This window comes from Podarcis liolepis, assembly GCF_965112155.1.
Source record: "Podarcis liolepis genome assembly, chromosome: 2".
In the NCBI taxonomy this organism is placed as follows: Eukaryota; Metazoa; Chordata; class Lepidosauria; order Squamata; family Lacertidae; genus Podarcis; species Podarcis liolepis.
In genome coordinates, this window is record NC_139555.1 from 60,503,034 (window position 1) to 60,526,099 (window position 23,066).

At 41.6% G+C, this 23,066-nt stretch overlaps 1 protein-coding gene across 13 annotated transcripts in view; it reads right to left on the reverse strand.

Annotated features, from left to right (window-relative positions):
- Window positions 1-23,066, reverse strand: part of FAM13B (family with sequence similarity 13 member B) — a 57,228-nt gene that overhangs the window by 6,902 nt on the left and 27,260 nt on the right. For 5 of the 13 annotated variants that reach the window (XM_083488041.1, XM_083488033.1, XM_083488038.1 and 2 more), the window contains exons 8-19: window positions 21,952-21,993; window positions 18,986-19,132; window positions 17,115-17,241; window positions 14,105-14,169; window positions 13,078-13,132; window positions 12,594-12,741; window positions 10,016-10,081; window positions 8,453-8,660; window positions 3,627-3,759; window positions 3,172-3,253; window positions 2,527-2,756; window positions 1,707-1,790 (exon numbers count right to left, since the gene is read on the reverse strand). In XM_083488041.1, coding sequence (XP_083344167.1) covers window positions 1,707-1,790; window positions 2,527-2,756; window positions 3,172-3,253; window positions 3,627-3,759; window positions 8,453-8,660; window positions 10,016-10,081; window positions 12,594-12,741; window positions 13,078-13,132; window positions 14,105-14,169; window positions 17,115-17,241; window positions 18,986-19,132; window positions 21,952-21,993 — 1,387 coding nt within the window. The remainder of the gene's footprint in view (window positions 1-1,706; window positions 1,791-2,526; window positions 2,757-3,171; window positions 3,254-3,626; window positions 3,760-8,452; window positions 8,661-10,015; window positions 10,082-12,593; window positions 12,742-13,077; window positions 13,133-14,104; window positions 14,170-17,114; window positions 17,242-18,985; window positions 19,133-21,951; window positions 21,994-23,066) is intronic. The other 8 variants (XM_083488035.1, XM_083488043.1, XM_083488044.1 and 5 more) reach the window with 3 other exon arrangements.

Below are 23,066 nucleotides of genomic sequence, written 5' to 3' on the forward strand. Positions count from 1 at the left end.
TATGGACAATAAGTAATCACAGAAAAATAAAGCTTTCCGATACTGGTAATTTTGCATCTTGCTACTGAATGCGGGTGGCGCTATGGGTTAAAGCCTCAGCGCCTAGGACTTGCCGATCGAAAGGCTGGCGGTTCGAATCCCTGTGGCAGGGTGCGCTCCCGTCGCTTGGTCCCAGCGCCTGCCAACCTAGCAGTTCGAAAGCACTCTTAAGTGCAAGTAGATAAATAGGGACCGCTTACTAGCGGGAAGTTAAACGGCGTTCCGTGTGCTGTGCTGGCTCGCCAGATGCAGCTTGTCACGCTGGCCACGTGACCCAGAAGTGTCTGCGGACAGCGCTGGCTCCCGGCCTCTAGAGTGAGATGAGCGCACAACCCTGGAGTCTGTCAAGACTGGCCCGTATGGGCAGGGGTACCTTTACCTTTACTGAATGCGAATTCTGTAGAAAGTGTGTACTTTGCAATGTTTTATACAGACTAACCTCCCTACAGCGCCAGAAGAAGGCTTATTTATCTGTTATTTATTTATACACAGCAGAAAAAATACCAAAACAGTGAACTGAAAACAAAAATACAATAGAACATCAGCTCAGAATATTACTTCCCTCCTCAGTGTTAACAGTGTTTAAAGAGCTGCCCTTTGAATCTTATTTTGCAGCTCATTCTTTGAGCCTCTACATGGCACACAATAAATCTATATGCTATTTTAAGAATCATTTGGTAATCATAAAATATGAGAATTATTTGAGGCAGGTGTTCAGTGATATTTCATAACCATAATAATAATAATAATTTTATTATTTATACCCCGCCCATCTGGCTGGGCCTCCCCAGCCACTCTGGGCAGCTTCTAAAAAAAATATTAAAATACTATAATACATCAAACATTAAAAGCTTCCCTAAACAGGGCTGCCTTCAGATGTCTTCTAAAAGTCTGGTAGTTGTTCTCTTTGACATCTGGTGGGAGGGCGTTCCACAGGGAGGGCGCCACCACCGAGAAGGCCCTCTGCCTGGTTCCCTGTAACTTGGCTTCTCGCAGTGAGGAAACCGCCAGAAGGCCCTCAGTGCTGGACCTCAGTGTCCGGGTAGAACGATGGGGGTGGAGACGCTCCTTCAGATATACTGGACCGAGGCCGTTTAGGGCTTTAAAGGTCAGCACCAACACTTTGAATTGTGCTCGGAAACGTACTGGGAGCCAATGTAGGTCTTTCAAGACCGGTGTTATATGGTCTCGGCGGCCGCTCCCAGTCACCAGTCTGGCTGCCGCGTTCTGGATTAGTTATAGTTTACGGGTCACCTTCAAAGGTAGCCCCACGTAGAGCGCATTGCAGTAGTCCAAGCAGGAGATAACCAAAGCATGCACCACTCTGGCGAGGCAGTCCACAGGCAGATAGGGTCTCAGCCTGCGTACCAGGTGGAGCTGGTAAACAGCTGCCCTGGACACAGATTTGACCTGTGCCTCCATGAACAGCTGTGAGTCCAAAATGACTCCCAGGCTGCGCACCTGGTCCTTCAGGGGCACAGTTACCCCATTCAGGACCAGGGAATCCTCCACACCTGCCTGCCTCCTGTCCCCCAAAAACAGTACTTCTGTCTTGTCAGGATTCAATCTCAATCTGTTAGCCGCCATCCATCCTCCAACCGCCTCCAGACATTAACCACATTAACTGTGTATTAAATAATTGCAGAGAATGAAATAATGAATATTACCGGTCGTCCATGCTGACTTTCATAGTACAAGAGACTTTTTTGGAGAGACGTTTTTTCTTCTACCAGATCATCCTTCGTCATTTTCTGTAACAAGAGAGACAAGTGTCTTACTCTAAATATGCTCTTTAGTGTAAGCTTCCTTCTGAAGCTAAAATTATAAAAGACAAGACAGCTATACTGAATATATTTTATAAATATACGGCCCAAAAGCTCCAAAGAGTTCAAAACTCAGATAATGGCACCTGCTGCATGAGGCTTCTCCTACTGTCAGGAAACTGTAGCCTAATACCAAATGACAACTCTTACTCCATATGTGCATTTGAGACTTTGCAATAGTTTGTGCAAGTGTCTGCTTATAAAATTAAAATACAGTGAATGATTACTGTAATCTAGTGCTGCATGTTATACAGTTGACTCTCATCTTGTGTGGGGGTTACGTGGCCTTGGGTTTGGCATGCAAAGCCAAAATCATTAATAGTCAAAACAACCCTTTAAAAAACTCGCCCAAGGCCACTGAATACTCTGACCACCTCCGTAATCTCCCCAAAAGCCGTATGTGCTCTCCCAAGGCCACTATAACCTCTCCATGCACCTCTGAATACTCTCCCAGAGTGAGTGCTATGGTGGGTGGGATTGCCGTCATCCCCCTGCCCCCCCTTTTTGAACAAGCATGTTAAGCTACAATCGCACAACTTAAATGTGCATAAGTTGCAAGTAGTCAACTGCCTTAGGAAATTTGCAAGTGCTGTAAAATAAGCTGAACTGAACTATTTTCATCTCTTCAAGTGCAACAATACAAGTACAAAATAGGCATATATACCTTTATATCTTCTGGAAGGCAGCTTTCAATTCGTTTTTCCTTCAGCCTTTTAAAAATGAGTTCCACTGTGGCCTCCTTGGTAGGCTTCCTTTCTTTCTGTGCAACCCGGTGATCATCTTCATTTTCTTCATCTTCATGATCCAAAGATGAGCCAAAGCTTTTTGGAAGAGTGTTACTTCGTGGCCGTGTCTGAGGTATGAATTCTCCATCTGAGCTTTTGTGCTTTGCATCTGTATTCAAGAAAGTACCAAACTCAAAGTCAAAGTCAATTACTTGAGACAACACAGAAACAAGAAACTTATTCATTCATATACAGTGGTATCTCGGGTTAAGTACTTAATTCGTTCCGAAGATCCGTTCTTAACCTGAAATTGTTCTTAACCTGAAGCACCACTTTAGCTAATGGGGCCTCCTACTGCTGCCGCGCCGCCGGAGCACAATTTCTGTTCTCATCCGGAAGCAAAGTTCTTAACCTGAAGCACTATTTCTGGGTTAGCGGAGTGTGTAACCTGAAGCGTCTGTAACCTGAAGCGTATGTAACCTGAGGTACCACTGTATAATGAGTGAAAAATGAGTCACCCTTCTCTCCAGTAAGGTCCAATGAAAGGTGTGAAAGCCCAAGAAGATGAAACACAAAATTCTTACCTTTTATTTGCTTTTTCAATTTGGTAAGCTCTGTCATCCACTTTAAAACCTTTGGATTTGCTGCAATATCAGAATACGACGGCTGAAAAGAGATATGTATAGCATTAGGATTCTCAGAAATCACACACACACTGAATTTAACAGGGTTGACTTCTTCATTGGAAGAGTTCTCCATGCCCCTTGCTGGACAAAGTAAGTAACAGCAGCAAAATCTGGGCTTGTGTTTTTCATACACCCAAGCATGCAACTTGTTTGGGTCAGAGAATTAAGAACCTAAGAATTACCATGCTGGATCAAGCCATCTACTTCTGCCCAACCCCCAATAGATTTTTTGGGATACAATTGAGACCTTTTTACTGACTACAATACAGGAATACATAGAGCCATGTGAAAAACAAAACTTTTAATTTTGGGAATGCTAGCTAGCTAGCTACCAATGTGTAACAGCAGCTTACCTTGAAATTTTTGTCTTTTTCAAACTGCTCCTCAAACTGCCTTATTTTTTTCTGCAGCTTTTTGACTAGCTGATAAGGAGTCTTGTCTTCCCTTCTGTCATCCTTAGAACTATTAAATGATGCTCTTCGAGTTCTGCATTTAAAGGGCAAGGTTTTAGATACCGAATACACATATCGTAAAATGCACAACACTGGAAAACAGTGAGCAGGTGTACATTTATATTTCTATCACAAAGGCCAGAACAAAAATAGTCTCACCTGTTAACTTCTCTCACACAACATTGTCACTAATTCCTCACTAAAGCTGCATTTTGCTCAGATGAGAACATGGCAGGTGAAAAAGCTGTCAGTCAAGTGCTTGAGTCACTCATAAGGGCCACCCCTTCCTCTTGCCACAAGATGATTGATATCTTCCAAAAGCTGTAAACCATAACATCTAAAAAACTATTAAACCGTTGCAAACCCTCCTCTATGGGAAAAGTACAACTCTTTCACACCACAACTTAAAAGGTATCTGGTAAAAGCAGCAACAGAAAATGATGTATTCTCTCTGACACCATTATCAAATTGTTTATAATGCAGGGATTAATGGAACACGATCTTAAAAGCTCATTTCAACTATTATTTTCACAATAGCATTGTTACTTAGCTCAGTTGAATAAAAGCTAACAATTCAGATTCACAGCCAACCACTCCTACAAGTGCTGAATTCTATGCATGATTTTAGGATTCTTAGTTTCAAAGTATCAGATGAAGAACTGGAAATCAAACTGGCAGGATATTCCCGACAAAGTTTTATAGCTTTTCTATGCCTTTTTCTTAATGTATTCTATTTCTTCCCTCCTTGTAGTGATGTGACCTGCAACAGCTACCCCATTTTAAAGGGTATATTAGATGTTCTCTCTACAGCCAGACGACAAAAAGACACTAAGATTTGGAGCTTATGCTAGCTAAAAGCAAACACTAAGGGCTGGATTCAACTAATGCATCCCGCAGCAGAAACCTGCACAAGGACTTCCACTAGAGCAACGGGGCTTTCCCCCCTTCTCCACACACTCTCCCAAATTGACTCAGGAGAGGTTGGAACTTCTCGAGTAGCACAGATTTCACCTCCGTGTTGTCAACAATTCACTCTTCCTATTTTGCCTTCTTTTAGACTATTTTACTCTCTGAATAATATTCTGATCAATATTCTGCCGGAAAAAGTTAATCTCCCTTTACAGCCTCAAATTCAAATGGTGCACTTGAAAAGTGAAAACATTGGAAGCTCATAAAAAGAGGAAGAGAGCAAAAAAGAAAGAAAGTCAACACTGATGAAATTAAGTACCATTCATCTCAGAACCATGAAGATTTGCATGTAAATATACAAATTTTTGTCACTGGTAACCTGAAAATTGAAGTTTTTCTCCCTAAAACATGTGTTTGTTTTGTACCTTTGGTACAGCCTTTCCCCTGCCAGACTTAAGAAAAAATTCTCTAATGCACCTTAGCTACTAATTCTTTATTGCACAAGTCTGCCTACCTGGTATATATTTACTCATTATGAGGTATGCCGAAGCATTATGAATGTTACAAAGTTCAGTTTTAGGAGGAAGGAGAAGCCAAGGCTTAAGACTATCTTAAGACTATTTTGTCCCAATGCACCTGCAAAAATGGAACATCAGAACAGATCATTAGCTTCAAAGATGGTATTATGGCTGCCAGAAAAGCCACAATGAAACAAAATGAATAAGCCACAGGTTGAAACAGAGAGTAAAGAAAGAGCTGCGAGTAGAGGTGCCCCTCTGCCGATCCTTCGGACCCCCTGGGAAACTCAACAAACCTGTTGTACCTAGAACTGGGTGTGGAGAGTGCAGCTGAATGGGACACAGCTGGAGGCAGCCTGCTGAAGTACCATCCACCTTGGGATTACTCATAAAAAGCAAGACTAGAGTGAGAGACTACAGCCACGACTGCTGTTTCTAGGAACTCTTCTCGCTGTGAAACGTTTGTGGTTGAGCTGAGTGTTTGTTTGGACCCTGGGTGAAAACCCAGAGGATGAGAGGGTGTGTCAGAAGGAAAATGAACTGATACTGATTTATATACATTAGTAACTGTGTTAATGTAATGTTTTTATATGTAACTATTTTTGTAACAATTTAAGTTGCCTGTTGTTGCTTCAGTTGTTTGTAAACCTCTTAGAGATATTTTAAATATATTAAGCAGTACAGAAATTAAATAATCATCAAATAACCAGCAATAGGAAACCTATGAATCTAATGAATAGGCACTTGAAGAAAAATGTCACTGCTAATCATACCATGATTTGTGATGATCTCAGGATCAAGATGGTAACAACTCTAAATGTACCAAAGACTCATCTGGTGCCTACAACATAGGAAGAAACAAGATTTTCTGCAGCCGGGGGCAGTTAAGTCCAGGGAAGTGAAAGTAGTACTATTTTAAATTGATGTTTTGGAAAAGTAGTCACAAATTTGGACAACTGACGACATGCTGTGATCCAGGCAGATTAAGAAGTTATTTCTTACTGAACAACACAAATATCGCTCCATGCACCATGGTACCATATGCGACATAAGCTCCAAGTATTTTGTTAATACGGGGGGGGGGGGGCGACCTGACAAGGTTTGAGTCAAAAGTTGGGTAGAAAATGGGAGACAGATGTCAGGTGGTCCATGCTTATGCAAAGTGCACATTGTTAAACATAGTCTCAGAAGACATATTGGCATGGGGTCAAAAGTAAAAGGCAGCAGAGAAAAAGATATAGAACAAGTGTATCATCAGGCAAGATCTCCGAAGCCTGAATTCCCTAGCACCTGCTTAGCAAAATGAGTAACAACTATGCATTTAAAAAAGAAAAACAAATGGACATCACCATTTCTCCATAGATTTTCCCAGACCTCTATTGCTCTGAGGCAAAACCAACCAATTTCCATTTTAATTAAAGCCAAGGGACCTTATTGCTGTAAACACCGAGATGAAGGCTCTACAGATGTAGGTGCTATAGGTCTATGGTCTGCCTGGCTCCAACAAATGTGCTTAAGAAGCAGTGAAGAATGGTAGTGAAATATACAAGTACGCAGGGAAATGAGATCTTGAGAATGGCAAACAATTTAGCTAACAATGGAAAAGAAAAGGGGAAAAAAAGCTGACATGTTAGGAAACAACCACTGCTCTGTAAGTTCAACACTATGGACTGTATCTAAATTTCTCTCCGCTACCCCAATTCATCACCAAAATTTGCTGCAGGGGGTCCCCCCGTCTGGAGATGGTTTTGAAGATGACAGTGGGGAGGAAAAGGGCAAATCCCAATGTGTGAGTGTAAGTTTGTTCCATTCATGCAACAGCAGTGCTAGACACAACCCTTAACACTTTTTGCAGCTATAAACATGTTTAGGAGCACTGAAGTCAGTTGTAGCATTGTAAAACGAAGAAAGCTTGTGGCAAGACGATGGTTCAAGCCCACATGAGGCTTAAAGCCTTGACTGAGTATGCTTTCCACTCATTGTTCTTCCACTTCAGAAAAAATTGAAAAAACTTTGTCGTGACAATGGTTGGTTTATGTATAATTTTCATAACCAGAAAAGTATTATTGTATAACAATGCTCAATAACTAACATAAATCAGAACTCAGGGCAAGACAAGTCTCCATCATTAAAATGATATAACATTTTGCCTATTATGGGTGGGTTCAGTGTACTCTAGAATGCCTCTCTCTACAACCACAGTGCAAAATCTGCTTTACGTTAGCTGGAAACAGGTGGGAAATCCATAAACACTAAAAGTCAGACTAGATAGCATCACAACAATGACCATGTAGTTTAAGCATAAATGGATTGGATCCAGACTTAGTTATGAACAGAAGACCAACTCTGCTGGATCAGGCCAAAGCCCATCAAGTCCAGTATCCTGTTCTCACAGTGGCCAACCAAATGCCTATGGGAAGCTGAAAAGGAGGGCCTGCCTGCAGCAGCACTCTCCCCACGTGCGATTCTCAGCTGCAAGTACTCAGAGGCATGACGCCTTCACTGGGGGGAATAAAGCCATCATAGTTAGTAGCCACTGATAGCCTTATTATCTATAAATTGGTCTAATCCCTTTTAAAGCCATACAAGCTGGCAGCAAAATTCATAGTTTATGTACCGTATAAAGAGGTACAGGATGGACCTGCGTACTAGTGTTGTGAGAGAAGATGAAAAACATCTTCATGTCCACTTTCTGTACACTTTGGGTGGAATTCAATGTTGCTCTATGGCGAACTGCTGCCTGCCCGATGGAACAATTGATCAGCCCCGCTCCTTTCCCCAATGTGCTGTTCTAGGAGTTCTCCTGACACCCCCCAGGCCAATTCCAGACGTGTGAGGGGGAGGGGGAGAACTCTCCTGCGCAAGCAAAATCCCTTGTACAGGCTTTGCAATGACAGATTAGGTGAAGACCACCCCATGTTATCTTATACACCTCTATTGTGTCCCACCTTACTTCTCAATGAAAAAGACCAAAATGCTCTAACCTTTCCTTGTAGTTACAACTTTGACTAGACCCACTGGATCCAGTAGGGCTTAAATTAGTCCTGACTAGATTTCAATGAGCAATGAGCATATTCAATGGATCCAAATTAAAATCAGGTTTGAGATTTCTACATACTAGGTAGAGAAGTCTCCCAAGTCTGCAATGCAGGAAGATGGACTAGGTGACACTTGGGGTCCCTTCTAATTCTACAATTCTATCTCAGCTTTTACACCAAAACACCTCTTTTCTAAAGCGAACTGACTCCAAACATCAGAATTTGATCTTGTGTAGCTTAGTTGTGAGCATTAACTACCTACCTAACAAAAGAAAGTGCTTTAGATGAAGAATCTGCTTTTTCTGGATCATGCAGAAAACGCTGGCTTTGTCCAAAATCCAAACTCCGATGTGACAATATGGGATGACTGTCTTCTTCCAGAGGATGATTCATTCTTCCAGCTTGTGGAGAAAGCTGAGCTTCTCCAGATTCACTCTCTTCCTGCCAAGATTTAAAAGCAGGAAACGGCTCTACAAAAGACAATGAAATAAAAAGCAAATGGCACTTAGGTATTATAGGGTCACAAGAAAACCAAGTGTGCATTAAATAGTATGCTTATACACAAAATGAATAGTGAAATGCACTGGAAAGCTACATGTCATAAAGCAAACAAAAAAGAAATAGCCCAATACACCCAAAATACATATACAACAATATTCATGAGTGTATACAACTTACGCATTTTTCTAAATAGTCAGCATGCATTACTTTAAAAAGTTGTACAATTCTGCACAACAAATTATATACAGTGTGCATTTTAGATAACACAACAAAGCCAGTGGGATGTTTAATCCACTGGCAGCAGATATTTTCTGTAAAAGCAATAAAAGGCACACTGAAATAGTTCAAGTGCAACATTAAGTGCATGGATCCATCTACATAAAGATAATGAATACAATCTTTTACAACTCTTAGGTTGCAATCCTATATATGCTTGACTAAGAGAAAGTCCCATTAAACTCAACAGGGCTTACCTCTAAGTAGACATGTATAGGACTGTACTGTTAGAAAACAAAACAAAATCAACTATGCTTCAGTATATAAAAAGTTCTGACTTCCTTCATGTGTTGATATATAGGATTAGTTCACTAGTCTTAGAGCGATGCTGAAGGAGCATAAATTGTTTTCAAACATGAAAAAAAGAACAGAATAAAATTTCAAATTTGAGGGGGGAAATGATTTGTTGATATGTTTCATAAAACAATTTCTGCTTTAAAGGAACTGAAAGATTAAGTAAGGGATCCCAGGAAATAAAATCCTTGCTAATGTCCCTTAAAAAATTTGTATCTACATCTCTCTTAAGGGCTTTTTAGCTGTCTGCTTAGCTGCTATCAGGATAAGTATAGTCACCATAATTTCCAGTGCAATTCTTCTACTTGAATGCTAAGTTTAAAGAATATGGAATGGTACCACAACAAAACGCTGATTGACCCACTTGTACCTGCTTCCCACCGAGTACAAAAATGCCTTTAAGGAATCACCGTCTTGAAATAAAAGATGCCGGGTTTAAAAAACACAAACCAAGCATGTCCTCATGTTGTGAGCATATTAAGCTGCCCTATGCAGAGTCGGACCATTGGTTGTCCATCTAGCAGATTAATAACCCCTCTGACTGGTAGCAGCTCTCCAAGGTCTCAAGCAGAGGTATTTCCCAGCCCTGCTGGTTGGAATGCTTTAACTGAACCTGGAACCTGATGCAGGCAAGGCATGTGCCTCTGTAAGTAAGTTATGGCTCTTCAGAAGGCAGCAGGTAAAGGGGTAATTTGAAAGCAACCATAACCATGAAAAAATGTAGATAACTGAATGTATGGCGAGCCATACTTACCCTCCCCTTCTGTCTGCAGATGCATTGTTTTGAAATCAATGAGGGGAAAAGTGATAGGGCATGGTGCTAATAAATGAAAAAATGGCAAAAAATACTGAAGTGAACACATCGCACAGTTAGAACAAACCATACATAACATGTAGGAAGTACAGCACAAGGAAAGTCTTCCAACTGAGTGGGCCAGGTGTGAGCACTCCATTCCCAATGATGTGGGACAGTTGAAGGTGCCCAGCACCACTCAAGATTAGGCCCTTTATTAATTAAAAGCCTTTCCAGAAGGGTTGGATCAGAGGTGACAAACAAAAAGCCACATGCTTTCCCATGTTTTAGCAAAACACGTTTTTAAAGGAAGAGGATTTCCACACAAGACAGTTTTTGCTCATATTTTTAAAGACAGTAATAGCAATTCAAAATGCAGGGAAATAATTAAATTATTTGTGCACTCAATACATGCATTTGTTTAATTAGAATGATAAATGTTAATACTAGTTGAAGCAGATTTTTTAATCACAACATACTAAGCAGACCTCACTCTGCAAACCAATGAAGTAGACCAGGATCCCACGGGCTTACACAGGAAATCCAACTAGTCTAACATAAAAAGTTTAGCATACTAGAATTCTAATTGATTTCGAGAGAACAGAGAATGACCAGATTTAGTCCAGGGTCCAAAGGACCATGCAAGACCTTCCAAGAGCGCAAAGGAGGTACAGAGTACAGCAGCAACATAATAAGAAATCCTACTTGCCACGTGTTTTCTTCTAAAAGCAACCTGAGATGCTGACATTCCTACCATAACAAAGGACTGTTGTTGCTTTTAAAGCAGATATTTGGGCACAAAGAACACTTCTTATGCTTAGATTCAGGAAAAAAATGGGGATGGAAGCTATCACCTATGTAGGAAGTAATTCTATGTTGGGATTAATATTGGTACACATCCACACACTGGCTCAGCTACATGGTTTGGTATGTGTGCCTTCCTCCAATATTCCTGGCTTTCAGCATAAAGTTTCCCCTTACATCCAGACTAGCAAACAACCATTTGTGTATGTTCTGCAAATTAGGATCAAACGCTAATTTATTGGACAAGTGCAAATCACAGTTTTCCATATGGTTTGCTGAAAACAATGAAGTCCTTAATTACTCTAAATGTATTTGGAGAAGGTAGATGAGGGAGTGCAAAAGTCAGACTCCTTCCAGGGTCATTCTCATAGTGCCAAATTATGGCTTGGTGTTACATCTGATGCAACAGCATTCATACTTTTTATAATACAAAAAAAGTAACCGAAGACTGAAAGTTTCATGTCTGTGTTCCTGGTGTCCAGGTATTCACCTTTCCCGTTCTATAAGAAACTCCCAACAATTTTTATTTACTCATTAGTGTAAAAAGAATAGCCCAAAATGCCTGATACTACACAAGAACACCAGGTTGATTTTTAAATTATACACAAAACAATATCTATACCTCAAATTGATATTAATATTGAGGTTAGTTGAATTACGAGTATTCAAATTTGTTATACAACAGGGCAGTACTTGCTTCATAAGTAAGCACTAACACTACATGCCATTGTATATCATTTAGAGCTGCGCTTTGTGCCAAAGTTAAAAACTGTGGCTACGAAGTCCCTGTTGGTTTGGCCATTATATGGCCTACATGCTCCTTTCTTGTAGGAAAGGAAAGAAGAGAGGTGTGAATACTGCTTGGCCAAGGCACTCAAGGCACCTCAGGAGCACAGCATTCAAGGAAGCTTCCACTCATTTCCCACAGTATAGGAGGGCAAGGAGTATGGCCGCTCTGGCTGCTGCTTGGGCTCAGGTGTTCTAGGAATCTCATATGCACAGTGATCTGGGAAACTGCTCCCATTTCTGCTGCTGCGTTCAGGAGAGCTCAGGGTTGTGCTCAGGTCCTGCTTGTGGGCTGCACATAGGCACCTGGATGGCTACTGTGATTACAAGATGCTGAACTAGAAGGGCTTCTGGTCTGGTCCAGCAGGACTTTTCTTATGTTCTTAGGCTCCATGGCAATAAATGATGGCGGGAAGGTGGTGGGGTGATTGCTGATTTGACCCTGTGAGCTTGGCACAGACAACCTTCAGTCTTTGTCCCAATCCTTGACCTGAAGAGGCATGAAGGATTCACTGCATAATTTCTAGGATGATCCCCGCCTACCTTGTAGCTTAAAGATTTAGTAGTGGATTCGCCAGAGGGTTACAGTATACTTGCCATGCCAGCTATATACGGAGTTCTCTACAAGACAGATACTCTAAAAAGGTGACTCACTGGAAGCACACACATGTTGTACAGGAATGTTAAAAGCATATGAATACTTTTTAAGGGCTTGAATAAGCATTAGGTTGCTTTGCTTTCGGTTATATTTAGGATAAACTGAGTGGCAGCCTCAACGTAACTATCATTCTTGCCATCTATTTTCTCTTCACACTTATTCCAAACAGCTACTAGTTCATTTCTTAAAATGCTATGAAATCACCCAAAAGTTAATGGAAAACAAATGCAAGCTTCTGAAAAGTTTCAGAATTACTCTGTTCTTCAAAAGTATCAAAGGATTCAGAATTACCTTCCCACAGGTCACCACCATTCACATTCTTCAAATCAAGATGCGGTACAGGGACACACAATGTTGCTTCGGGAGCATTGTTATTTCTGTTTTTCAGTTCTTCCAACTCATTTTTGACACTTGGATCACAAACTTTGCTAATAAAACCCTGTAAATAAACATCACAGTTATTCTAATCACTCTACAGTGGAGTTAACAAGTTTCAGTCTCCAGCAAAAAAACAACAACCAAAAATTAAAAAAAACCTCTGAATTAATTTCACAGTGTTTTTCTGTCTAGAAGATCTATGAATGTGAATATAACTAAACATTATGCCAATGAACTTCACACACATAAGCAAACACTCTCTCCCTCCCCCCCATAAGCAACCACTCTGGCACAAAGGAAACACAAGACTCTTAGGGAGAGTGCACATTTAAGTAAGCAAGCATGTTTAACATTAAGTCCTAGCTTTACAAGGAGAAATAAAGAAGCAACTTCTTACCAGAATCACGTGTGAAGTCATTTTGTCGCCATCATCAAATGATGTACAATCTTGCCTATAAACAGAGTCTTATTATTGTTTGAGCAGATTATTACTTCAAAGCATCTGTGAAGACAATTTATTCTTTTATACCACACATATAGGCTCAATTCAGACATCACACTAAACCATGGTTTGTGCCAATCATGATTCAGAACCCCAATGAACAGTTTAAGCTTCCAAACAATCAAGCAAACGATCATTTAGAGATACTTGTCTGCTTTCGTTTTTCATCTGCCCAACACTCTCATCTCTAGATGTAGTAGCCTTGGAAGGTGGATCAATAGCAGTAGCCACAGCTATTGTTCGTCAACTCAGAGGTCATGCGAAATCATAATTAGCAAAAACCATGGTTTGGAAACCCACTAAAAATGGCTTTCAGTTCTAGTTTGTCAACTGATTGCAAACCATGGTTTGTCAATTCAGACATCATGCGAAACCATAGTTAAACTTCCTTAACCATGATTTATCTGAATTGAGCCAGAATGTATAGCAGGAAATTGGCTAGAGGAGACATTTGGGGTCAGAGCCACAAGACCTTCTGATACATTAATAACTGCAAGTACAAGAACTGAGTTAACAGAAAGGCAAAAGGTTGCTAGGCCAGATAATAGGCTTAAATTAAATTATTATTAACCTGACTGGCTTTCCCATTTCCCTACTCTAATAAAACAATTAATAATCACAAAAATCTGGACACCTAAGCAGTCCACATAAAATAGAAAATAAGGGTGCTGGTAGTATCAACACTGTTTTTAAAAGCAAATGACTTTAAAGTCTAAACTTGGATAAAATAAGTGCCAATTTTTCTCCATTGTTCTGACAACAAATAGAAGTACTCATGCCAGTCAAATCACTTCTGGATGATGACTCAATTTTAAAAATTTTTTTATCTGAACAAAAATTATTCAGCATTCACAAAGCTGATATTAGAAATGCAAACTGTCACATCCCCCCCCCATACTCTCATTTATACTAAAATACATACTTATCTCCAACAGGCTCTTTCGCGTCTTCTGTTCCATCACATGGCTGCAATAATATGCCTGCTTCCTATTTAGGAAAAAACACAGACTTCAGCATGATACTTCAGACTGAAACATCCACATCTTATTTTAAAAAAAATAAAAATAAACCAAACTTAAGGTTTTATGTGTGGTCGACCCAAATATACATTTAGTTCCTTAACTTTGTACAAATGTGGCCAAACCACAATTAGAAAACATTAATATAACACAAATAGACTGTTCATTTTTAGCCCTCTTCGTATATCTAGAAAACAGATTTTTTCATAAGGGGCTACTGACACATATTAATTGCAGATTTGAGGCCCAGAGATCTGAACAAAACAATAATGACAAACATGATGAGGACTTGTCCTCAGCTTATGTAAAATGACTCATCAGTTGGACACACTAAAAGGTACAATTAATCCTTGTTACTAAATAAAGCAGCGACAAGGATAAAATGAGATGCTTGCTGCTGGCAGCAAGCACTCATACTATGCAAAGCAACAACAGAGGAACACATACTTTTACTCATTAGTAACAATATCAGATTTATAGATGTGAATTTTACTGACAACACTTATTTCTGCTATAATGCATTTTGAGCTCCCTAATCCTAATCCCAACTACATATAACAAATTGGAAACTGCTGAGAGTCATGAACTATTTCTTTTTCAGAGGTGTAGCTAGAACTGCCAGTAGCCTAAACTAAACTTATCACAGCTTCTTCAGTCCCTGTTGACATTTTGAAAAGTGATTAAGGAATTCATACATCCTACCAAATTCAGTGCCAAGCAGCTGTCCAGATTGCTAATGCAGCCTCCCAACTGCACCCCTCAAATCCCTCCAAAGGGACTGAGCAGGCTTCAGGCTGTTTACATCTAAATGATCTTCCTCTTTTGACTCTTAATTTTATTTCTCTCCTTTTCCTCTGCTATGTCCCTTGTGTCAGTATCTAGACTTCAAGTCCCTTTTGGCAAGAACCTATCTTCTCCTTTGTGAGGTTTCATATACATTGATGACACAAAAACAACTTGATATAATTTGTTTCCCACTATTTTTGTGGGTTCTGGACTATCTATGTGGAACTTATGCCCAGTGCCGAGATCGTACATTGATTCAGTTTGTGAGTATTCCTTGTGAAGGTGCTAACTGTGCAATATTATGAGCTCAATTTAATAATATATGGGGGGTCGAGAGAGAGCTTAAAGAATCTGGAGAGAAACATTCTGTTACGCAGAGCACTATTTGGGCTTTATTGTTTCAAACAAACCATACTTATAATTTACAAATTTGTTGAATTTGGATGACACAACAAGCTGTGGTTAAATAAAAAAACAGAAGCCAAAGCTTCTCCTCTTCATGGTCAAGTTGAAAGAGAGGGAGTGGGCTTGTGAGATCCCAAGGGAAGGCTACATTTGTTCCTGTCACAATAATTATGGTTGTCCAAATATTGTATAACCTTGATGTGGAAAATTAACTTTCAAATATTTCAAAATACAGTACATTTGCAACTATTTGGTACAAGAGTGCAATCATTTTGCCAACCACAGCGAAACACTACAGAACAAATCTTCCAAATCCTATTTGCTTTTCACTTGCCTCAGTTTCCACCATTTTCTGCAACAAGTGAAAAGGTGAAAAAAAATGTGAATATACACTGCAAATGAGCAAATGAAAGGAGCTGAGAAGCTTGTTTCATGCCAAGCTTCCATTTTTTGAAGTTCATGAAGTGTAGTGGAAATACACCAGAAGATCCATGGTATTTTGAGGAGACATGGTTGGCCTGGCACAATTAGTCCTTCATGTCATCATAGAGGCTACCAGAGAACAGGCACTCTCTATTTCTCTTAGCCTCTAGGCTGGTAGCAGGTGACGTTATTGCTGAATCATGCTGACTTGTCTTCTTTCCCAGACTGAAGTGCTAATGTGGGGAGCATCCCTTGATTAGAGATAATACAGCTGTGGTACATCAAAAGGACCTCAGAGTTAATTTCATTGCTTAGCTGTTGGTTTGTCTGATGGCACATACCCAGACCATAAGACCCATGGTGCTCGGTCTGGATAGTTAAACAATCGCACCTCATGCCACGTGACTTAGGACAGATAGGATAAAAACCCTGAAGTTTGACCCAAGTAGTGAGCTTTGGCGCAAAGCTGAAAGCCTTCATGACCCATCGACTAGCTTGTGGTCTCTCCGCTGCTGTATCTTTGGAGCTCTAAGCAGATGAATGGGGGTGTTATCTGCTTGCTTGTTTTGCCATTAACTCTTATGAATAAATTGCCATAAATCTTAGACTTCCTCACAACCCGTGAAAACCCTGAAAAAGAAACCCCTTGCACTTGGCAAAGCATGAAGCTTTAAGTAAAATTTCCAAGAAATAAACTGGAGAAACTAGGGAAATAAAACCGACTGCTTCTACTGTACTGCTGCCGCAAGAACTCTGGTTAGTAGATGGGATATCAAAACTGCAAGTTACAGTGGTGCCTCGCAAGACGAAAAGAATCCGTTCTGTGATTCTCTTCGTCTAGCGGTTTTTTCGTCTTGCGAAGCAAGCCCATTGACGGATTAGCGGATTAGCGCTATTAGCGGCTTATCTGCTGATCGGATCAGCTGATAAGTGGCTTAGCGGCTTAGAAAAGGGGGGGGAGAGGAAAAAACCCGCAGGAACTCGCAAGGCATTGTCGTCTTGCGAAGCAAGCCCATAGGAAATTCGTTTTGCGAAGCACCTCCAAAACGGAAAACCCTTTCGTCTAGTGGGTTTTCCGTCTTGCAAGGCATTCGTCTTGCGGGGCACCACTGTACAAACAAAAACAAATAAAATAGCTTATTGGGATGGAGTTGAACAAAATATAGGTTCAGGACACCTACTTTTTCCAATGTTGCTAAAAAACATGTGCAGTATAGTTCTATGCACATTTACTAAGAAGCAAATTCCACAGGATACTGTGATATAAGATGCACAAAGCATACTTCTGTGCTACATTACCTGATAATTTTCCTTTTCCTCAGACACAGGCTGCATAACTTCATTGTCTAAATTAGTGCAATCCACAGCTTCAGAGCAGTCACCAAGATTCTCACCATCTTTAGTAATATTCTTTTCAGTATCATCCCTAATATCAAAACAAATATATATACACTTTTTAAAAAATGCTGCAATTATTAGAAGTTAAAAAATAATAATGCTGGGAAAATCCTGGGGTACAATTACCGTATTTTTCGCTCTATAACACGCACCTGACCATCATTTTTAGAGGAGGAAAACAAGGGAAAAAACATTCTGAATGAAACAGTGGATGTATCATTTTTGTGCTTCATGCTGTGGCCACAGACATGTGATCTGATGGTGAATTTGGGGTGACCCAATGCAAAGATCCTGAGGATCCATGTGGATCCATGCTTTTTAACCACATTTTTGCACTATTGCAGCCCCAGGCAACAGTGGGTGCGTGATTTTGGGGGGGCAGGCTGTAGCTATGGACATGCTATGTGATCTGATGGTGAATTTGGGGTGACCCAATGCAAAGATCCTGAGGATCCATGTGGATCCATGCTTTGTAACCACATTTTTGCACCACTGCAGCCCCAGGCAACAGTGGGTGTGTGATTTTTGGGGGGCAGGCTGTAGCTATGGACATGCTATGTGATCTGATGGTGAATTTGGGCTGACCCAATGCAAAGATCTTGAGGATCCATGTGGATCCATGCTTTGTAACCACATTTTAAGTGGGGAGGGAAGGAAAAACACAGAAGGGACAAGGAGCACGAGAGGGGTGTGCAGAGAAGCAGTTGGCTAAGAATGCAAGAGAGGGGTATAACGGGAGGGAGGAAAGGAAGGCAAAAGTTTCCACCCACCCACCCACCCAAGCCAGCCAGCTCGCGCTCTCTCTCTCTCTCCCACCTGCATGTTTTCCGGCTGGAGCACGGAAAGGAATTAGAAGGAAGGACGCTCTGCTTTCCCCCTCTTCTTGCCTGGAGGGGAGGGGCTTTCCCTGCTCTTTGTTCCGCTTGAGCAAACTCAGCAACGAAACAGAGGAGGGTGGGCAGTAAGACCCTGAGGCAGAATGCAGGAAAGCAGCCGCTTCCTCTTTTCAGGTTTCCCTTCTCCGAGACGCGCAATTTGATTTTTGCCTCCACTCGCGCCAGTCGGCTCCAGGGACCACACATTCGCTCAATAACACGCACAGACATTTCCCCTTCCTTTTTAAGAGAAAAAATCTGCGTGTTATAGAGAGAAAAATACGGTAGGTTAGAAGACGTTCACAAGTCAAACTGCTTTCAGAAAAGAAAAAAGGGGTTATTTAAAGGATCATTGATATATCTAAATTGTCTCCTCTAGCACAATTCTTAATTTACTATTAGTTACAGGTAGTGATTTTTTTCTTTTAAAATGCTTAGGGCTACTCTCATTTTGACTCAAGAAAATCACCATTTTATAGTTCAAATTGAGAAAAATAAATACAGTAAATGGACAAAAGTACGAACATTCACAAACTATTTCGGGGTATGCGTACCCCTGCATCCCCCCACAAAAAAGCACCGGTTACGGGTATTGCTCTTGGGGGAAACCTGTATTGCTCCTGTCAAGTACACGCACAGACAGCAGATAATGGAATAAGCTTCCAGGGCTGCCTTCACACAGTAATCAAGGAAATTCAACTACTAAGTTGTTCGGATCAGCAGTGGCAATACTTATAACACGGAGATTAGTTACACAAAAGGCCAAAATATTGCTCTGCCACGTAACAGTTGTATTTTTATTTACTCACCGCCAGTTTATATAACATGATGTTGCTATAAAAAAAAATAGTAACATATAACAGTAAAATATAATCCAGTAGTAAAATGTCAGCTTACTGGTTGTTAGATCCTTCATCCCCCTTAATATTTGCTTCTTGGCACACCATTTGGTGGTGGTGTAAATTCTTGAGATCTTGATCTATGCTGCTCTGCAGATCAAAGAGATGTTGTTCCACAGCTGCTCTAATTGTTCTTTCCAAGATGCTTTTTAAAAAAAGAAGTTATGTTTTAGTAGCAATCTAATTTATCCACATAGTATATTCTCATTTCCCAATTCTGTACCAGGCAGGCAGAGCACAAAAAAAGCAGACTTGAAAACCGGAGTGCTCAGCACTCATGTGCGTGTGAGCACGCACACAGTCACATCTTTCAATTCACTATAATCAATTTACCATATTTTTCGCCCTATAAGACACACTTTTTCCCCTCCAAAAATGAAGGGGAAATGTGGGTGCGTCTTATGGGGCGAATGCAGGCTTTCGCTGAAGCCTGGAGAGCGAGAGCGGTAGGTGCGCACCGACCCCTCTCGCTCTCCAGGCTTCGCGGACCTCTCGGCAAGCAGCGGGAACGCTCCCGCTGCTTGGGGAGAGTTGCAGGCAACCTGAAGCCTGCGCGCGCTTATCTCAGCGCGTGCAGGCTTCGCGGATCTCTCCTCAAGCAGCGGGAACGTTCCCGCTGCTTGGGGAGAGCTGCAGGCATCCCGAAGCCTGCGCGCACTGATCTCAGCGCGTGCAGGCTTCGCGGATCTCTCCTCAAGCAGCGGGAACGTTCCCGCTGCTTGGGGAGAGCTGCAGGCATCCCGAAGCCTGCGCGCGCTGATCTCAGCGCGTGCAGGCTTCGCGGATCTCTCCTCAAGCAGCGGGAACGTTCCCGCTGCTTGGGGAGAGCTGCAGGCATCCCGAAGCCTGCGCGCGCTGATCTCAGCGCGTGCAGGCTTCGCGGATCTCTCCTCAAGCAGCGGGAACGCTCCCGCTGCTTGGGGAGAGCTGCAGGCATCCCGAAGCCTGCGCGCGCTGATCTCAGCGCGTGCAGGCTTCGCGGATCTCTCCTCAAGCAGCGGGAACGCTCCCGCTGCTTGGGGAGAGTTGCAGGCATCCTGAAGCCTGCGCGCGCTGATCTCAGCTCGTGCAGGCTTCGCGGATCTCTCCTCAAGCAGCGGGAACGTTCCCGCTGCTTGGGGAGAGTTGCAGGCATCCCGAAGCCTGCGCGCGCTGATCTCAGCGCGTCCAGGCTTCGCGGACCTCTGCTCAAGCAGCGGGAGCCACCGCTGGGCTCCCACGGCTTGCAGAGAGCTGCCTGTTTGGGGGCTGGGGTCGGGGGAAGCTCGGGCTGCCCCAGCCCCGCGCCTGGGGGGAAATAATTTTTTTCCCTTTATTTCCCCCCAAAAAAACTAGGTGCGTCTTATGGGACGGTGCGTCCTATAGGGCGAAAAATACGGTACTTAAAACTGTATTGTATTAACTTTTTGCAAGACTACTCATCTAAAGAGCTTGGGCAATTAACAAACACAGCTATCAAATAGTACATCCAAAATATATTCTCAACAGATTATTCATTAGATTGTCAAGAGGATATTTACCACCACATTGTGGTGTCATTTGGATATTTTAAGTCATATGAAAACCTACTCTACTATACATTAAGAAGGTAGTATAACTCACATAAACTAAGTCTCTTATCCAATAGGTTGGTTTCTAGCTTTCTGGCCGGCTGGGCTTTCTATAATGCATAGACTCCAGCTTAAGGTTCTATTGTTTCAGGACTTTCCTGATTAACACTGGTTAGGTTTCCTAACGCAGATTTATTATTATTATTATTATTATTATTATTATTATTAATAATAATAATACCCCTCCCCAGCCAAGGCCGGGCTCAGGGCGGCTAACAAGCAATAATAAAAACAAGCCGAATGAATACAACTTAAAAACAAGATTAAAATACAACATTAAAATACTGAAACAATAAAATATTAAAATGCAGCCTCATCACAGGAGGAGAAAGGAAAAAGGAAAAAGAAAGAGGGGGAGGAAATCAAATTGGCTCCAAGCCAAAGGCCAGGCGGAACAACTCTGTCTTACAGGCCCTGCGGAAAGAAATCAGATCCTGCGGGGCCCTGGTCTCATGAGGCAGAGCATTCCACCAGGTTGGAGCCAGTGTTGAAAAGGCCCTGGGCTCTGGTTGAAGCTAATCTAATTTCCTTAGGGCCCGGGACCACTAGGGTGTTGCTATTTATGGACCCTGAGGCTCTCCGTGGGGCATCCCGGGAGAGGCAGTCCCGTAGGTACGAGGGTCCTAGGCCATGATGAGAGGTGGGTGTCAATTTTAATATGGACATCTGCCTACTTATATGTTTTTTATTCTAAAACTGTCAGCTACATCTGACCCAATAATGCTACTTGTAAAATTAGCAACATGGACTCAAGTTCACTCAAAATACACCTGTTGCCACAAACCACCTTGGTCGTTGGGCTCAGGTGTTGTTATGTCATGAAATCTCTTGAGGGCTCAGAGTAAAGGTATCAGCAACATAACAGTGCAGTTAGCGTGGAACTGAATGGTCAATTAGGTAGGAAGAAATATTTCGAAATGGTACAGAGAGAGTCAACACTGGCAAAATAAGAGAAAACAGAAGCAAGAGTGCTCAGAAAAGAAGTAAGGAGCAGACGCAGGATGGCACAGCTGAAGCTGGAAACCTAGGCTGAGAAATAAGCACATGAAGTATTGTGGCATATAGAGGCTTAAAAGAAAAAGGTGCAATAGAGTAAGAAAAAAGGAACATTGGAGGGGGAAATAACTCAAAGGTTATGGACTGTTAGAAAAGGTAGTGAATAAGTAGGGTTATCTGGAGTATCAAGAAATATGGAGGGGGGATTTAATATATGGACTTTAAGTAGCCATTCAGTTCTTAGCTAGAGGTGCCTCTTTATACTGAATAAACTAATGCACAAACAGTGCAACGCTTCCATAACAGAACACAGTCCAATTAAGAGTATTTTCAATTCCTTTGGGGAATTTATACTTACTCTGCAGAGGCTGGCAAGATGCTTAAGGGAGAGAGATGAGCACTGAAATGAAAGAGAAATAATGGTCTCCCTTTGCCATGTAACATTTCAACATCAAACAGGAGTTCTGGATTAAACCTAATGGCGTTTTTCAGAATTGTACATATTCTATCTTTAAAAAATATAAATCAGGTGTCACCAACCTTTTTGGGCCCATGGTCACATTTGGAGTGCGCTGAGGTCACCACCCCCTCTGGCTGCTTGTCTGCCTCCCTCTCCCAGCCAGAAAGAAAGTGCACACTTTGCTTGTCCATAAGGTTTGGGTAAAGGTCAGAATTAAAATGCATCCCTCTTGAATTTGTCTGATTTTACACGAGGTCTACAAGTCCAGAGCTTGCCAGCACCACAAAAACATTTACTGAAGATACAGATCCTCATGGATCTTCATGGGTTTAACATAGGTTGACAACAGTGCTATCAAAACCTCACAGAACAAATCTATAGACAGAGAGCTGACCTATGATTTGATGGTCTTTAAGGGGTTTTCTCGTAAAAATTAAGAGGCTTAATTAAGAATGTAGAGTTTTGTTCTTCATTTTTAAGTAGACTGATATAAAGCAGACCTCCCAGACTAAGATAGGAATCAGAACATAATTATTTCTGGGATATTTATACCATGCCTTTTCCCCTGACGGGACTCAGTGATCGTTTTCTTGGCAAAATCTTAGATTGTGATGGGAATATAAAATGGCATGAAGGGCCAATCCATTTAGTGCATGGTAGAAATATACAACGTCAACAACATCACCACCACCACAATCTTTTATACCTCATGCCTACATTGGGGGGTGGGGAGGAGATATAGTGGCAGTCTCAGCCTTTGATGACTTGGGAGTTCCACAACAACCATGCAACTCAATCCCCTAATACAGGGGTTCTAAAAATGTGGCCTAATATATGGTGAGGTGAATTGATGCAACCAATTAAATGGTAGCAGGATACTGGATCAAAGTCATTAAGACTGTCCATATGGCAGCAATCCCAGCTAGGTCACTTAGGTATTAGCAATTCTAGCCAGGTCACATTCAGATCATTGGTCTCACAACTATCTTAATACTGGCTGGCCATGTGCCAGT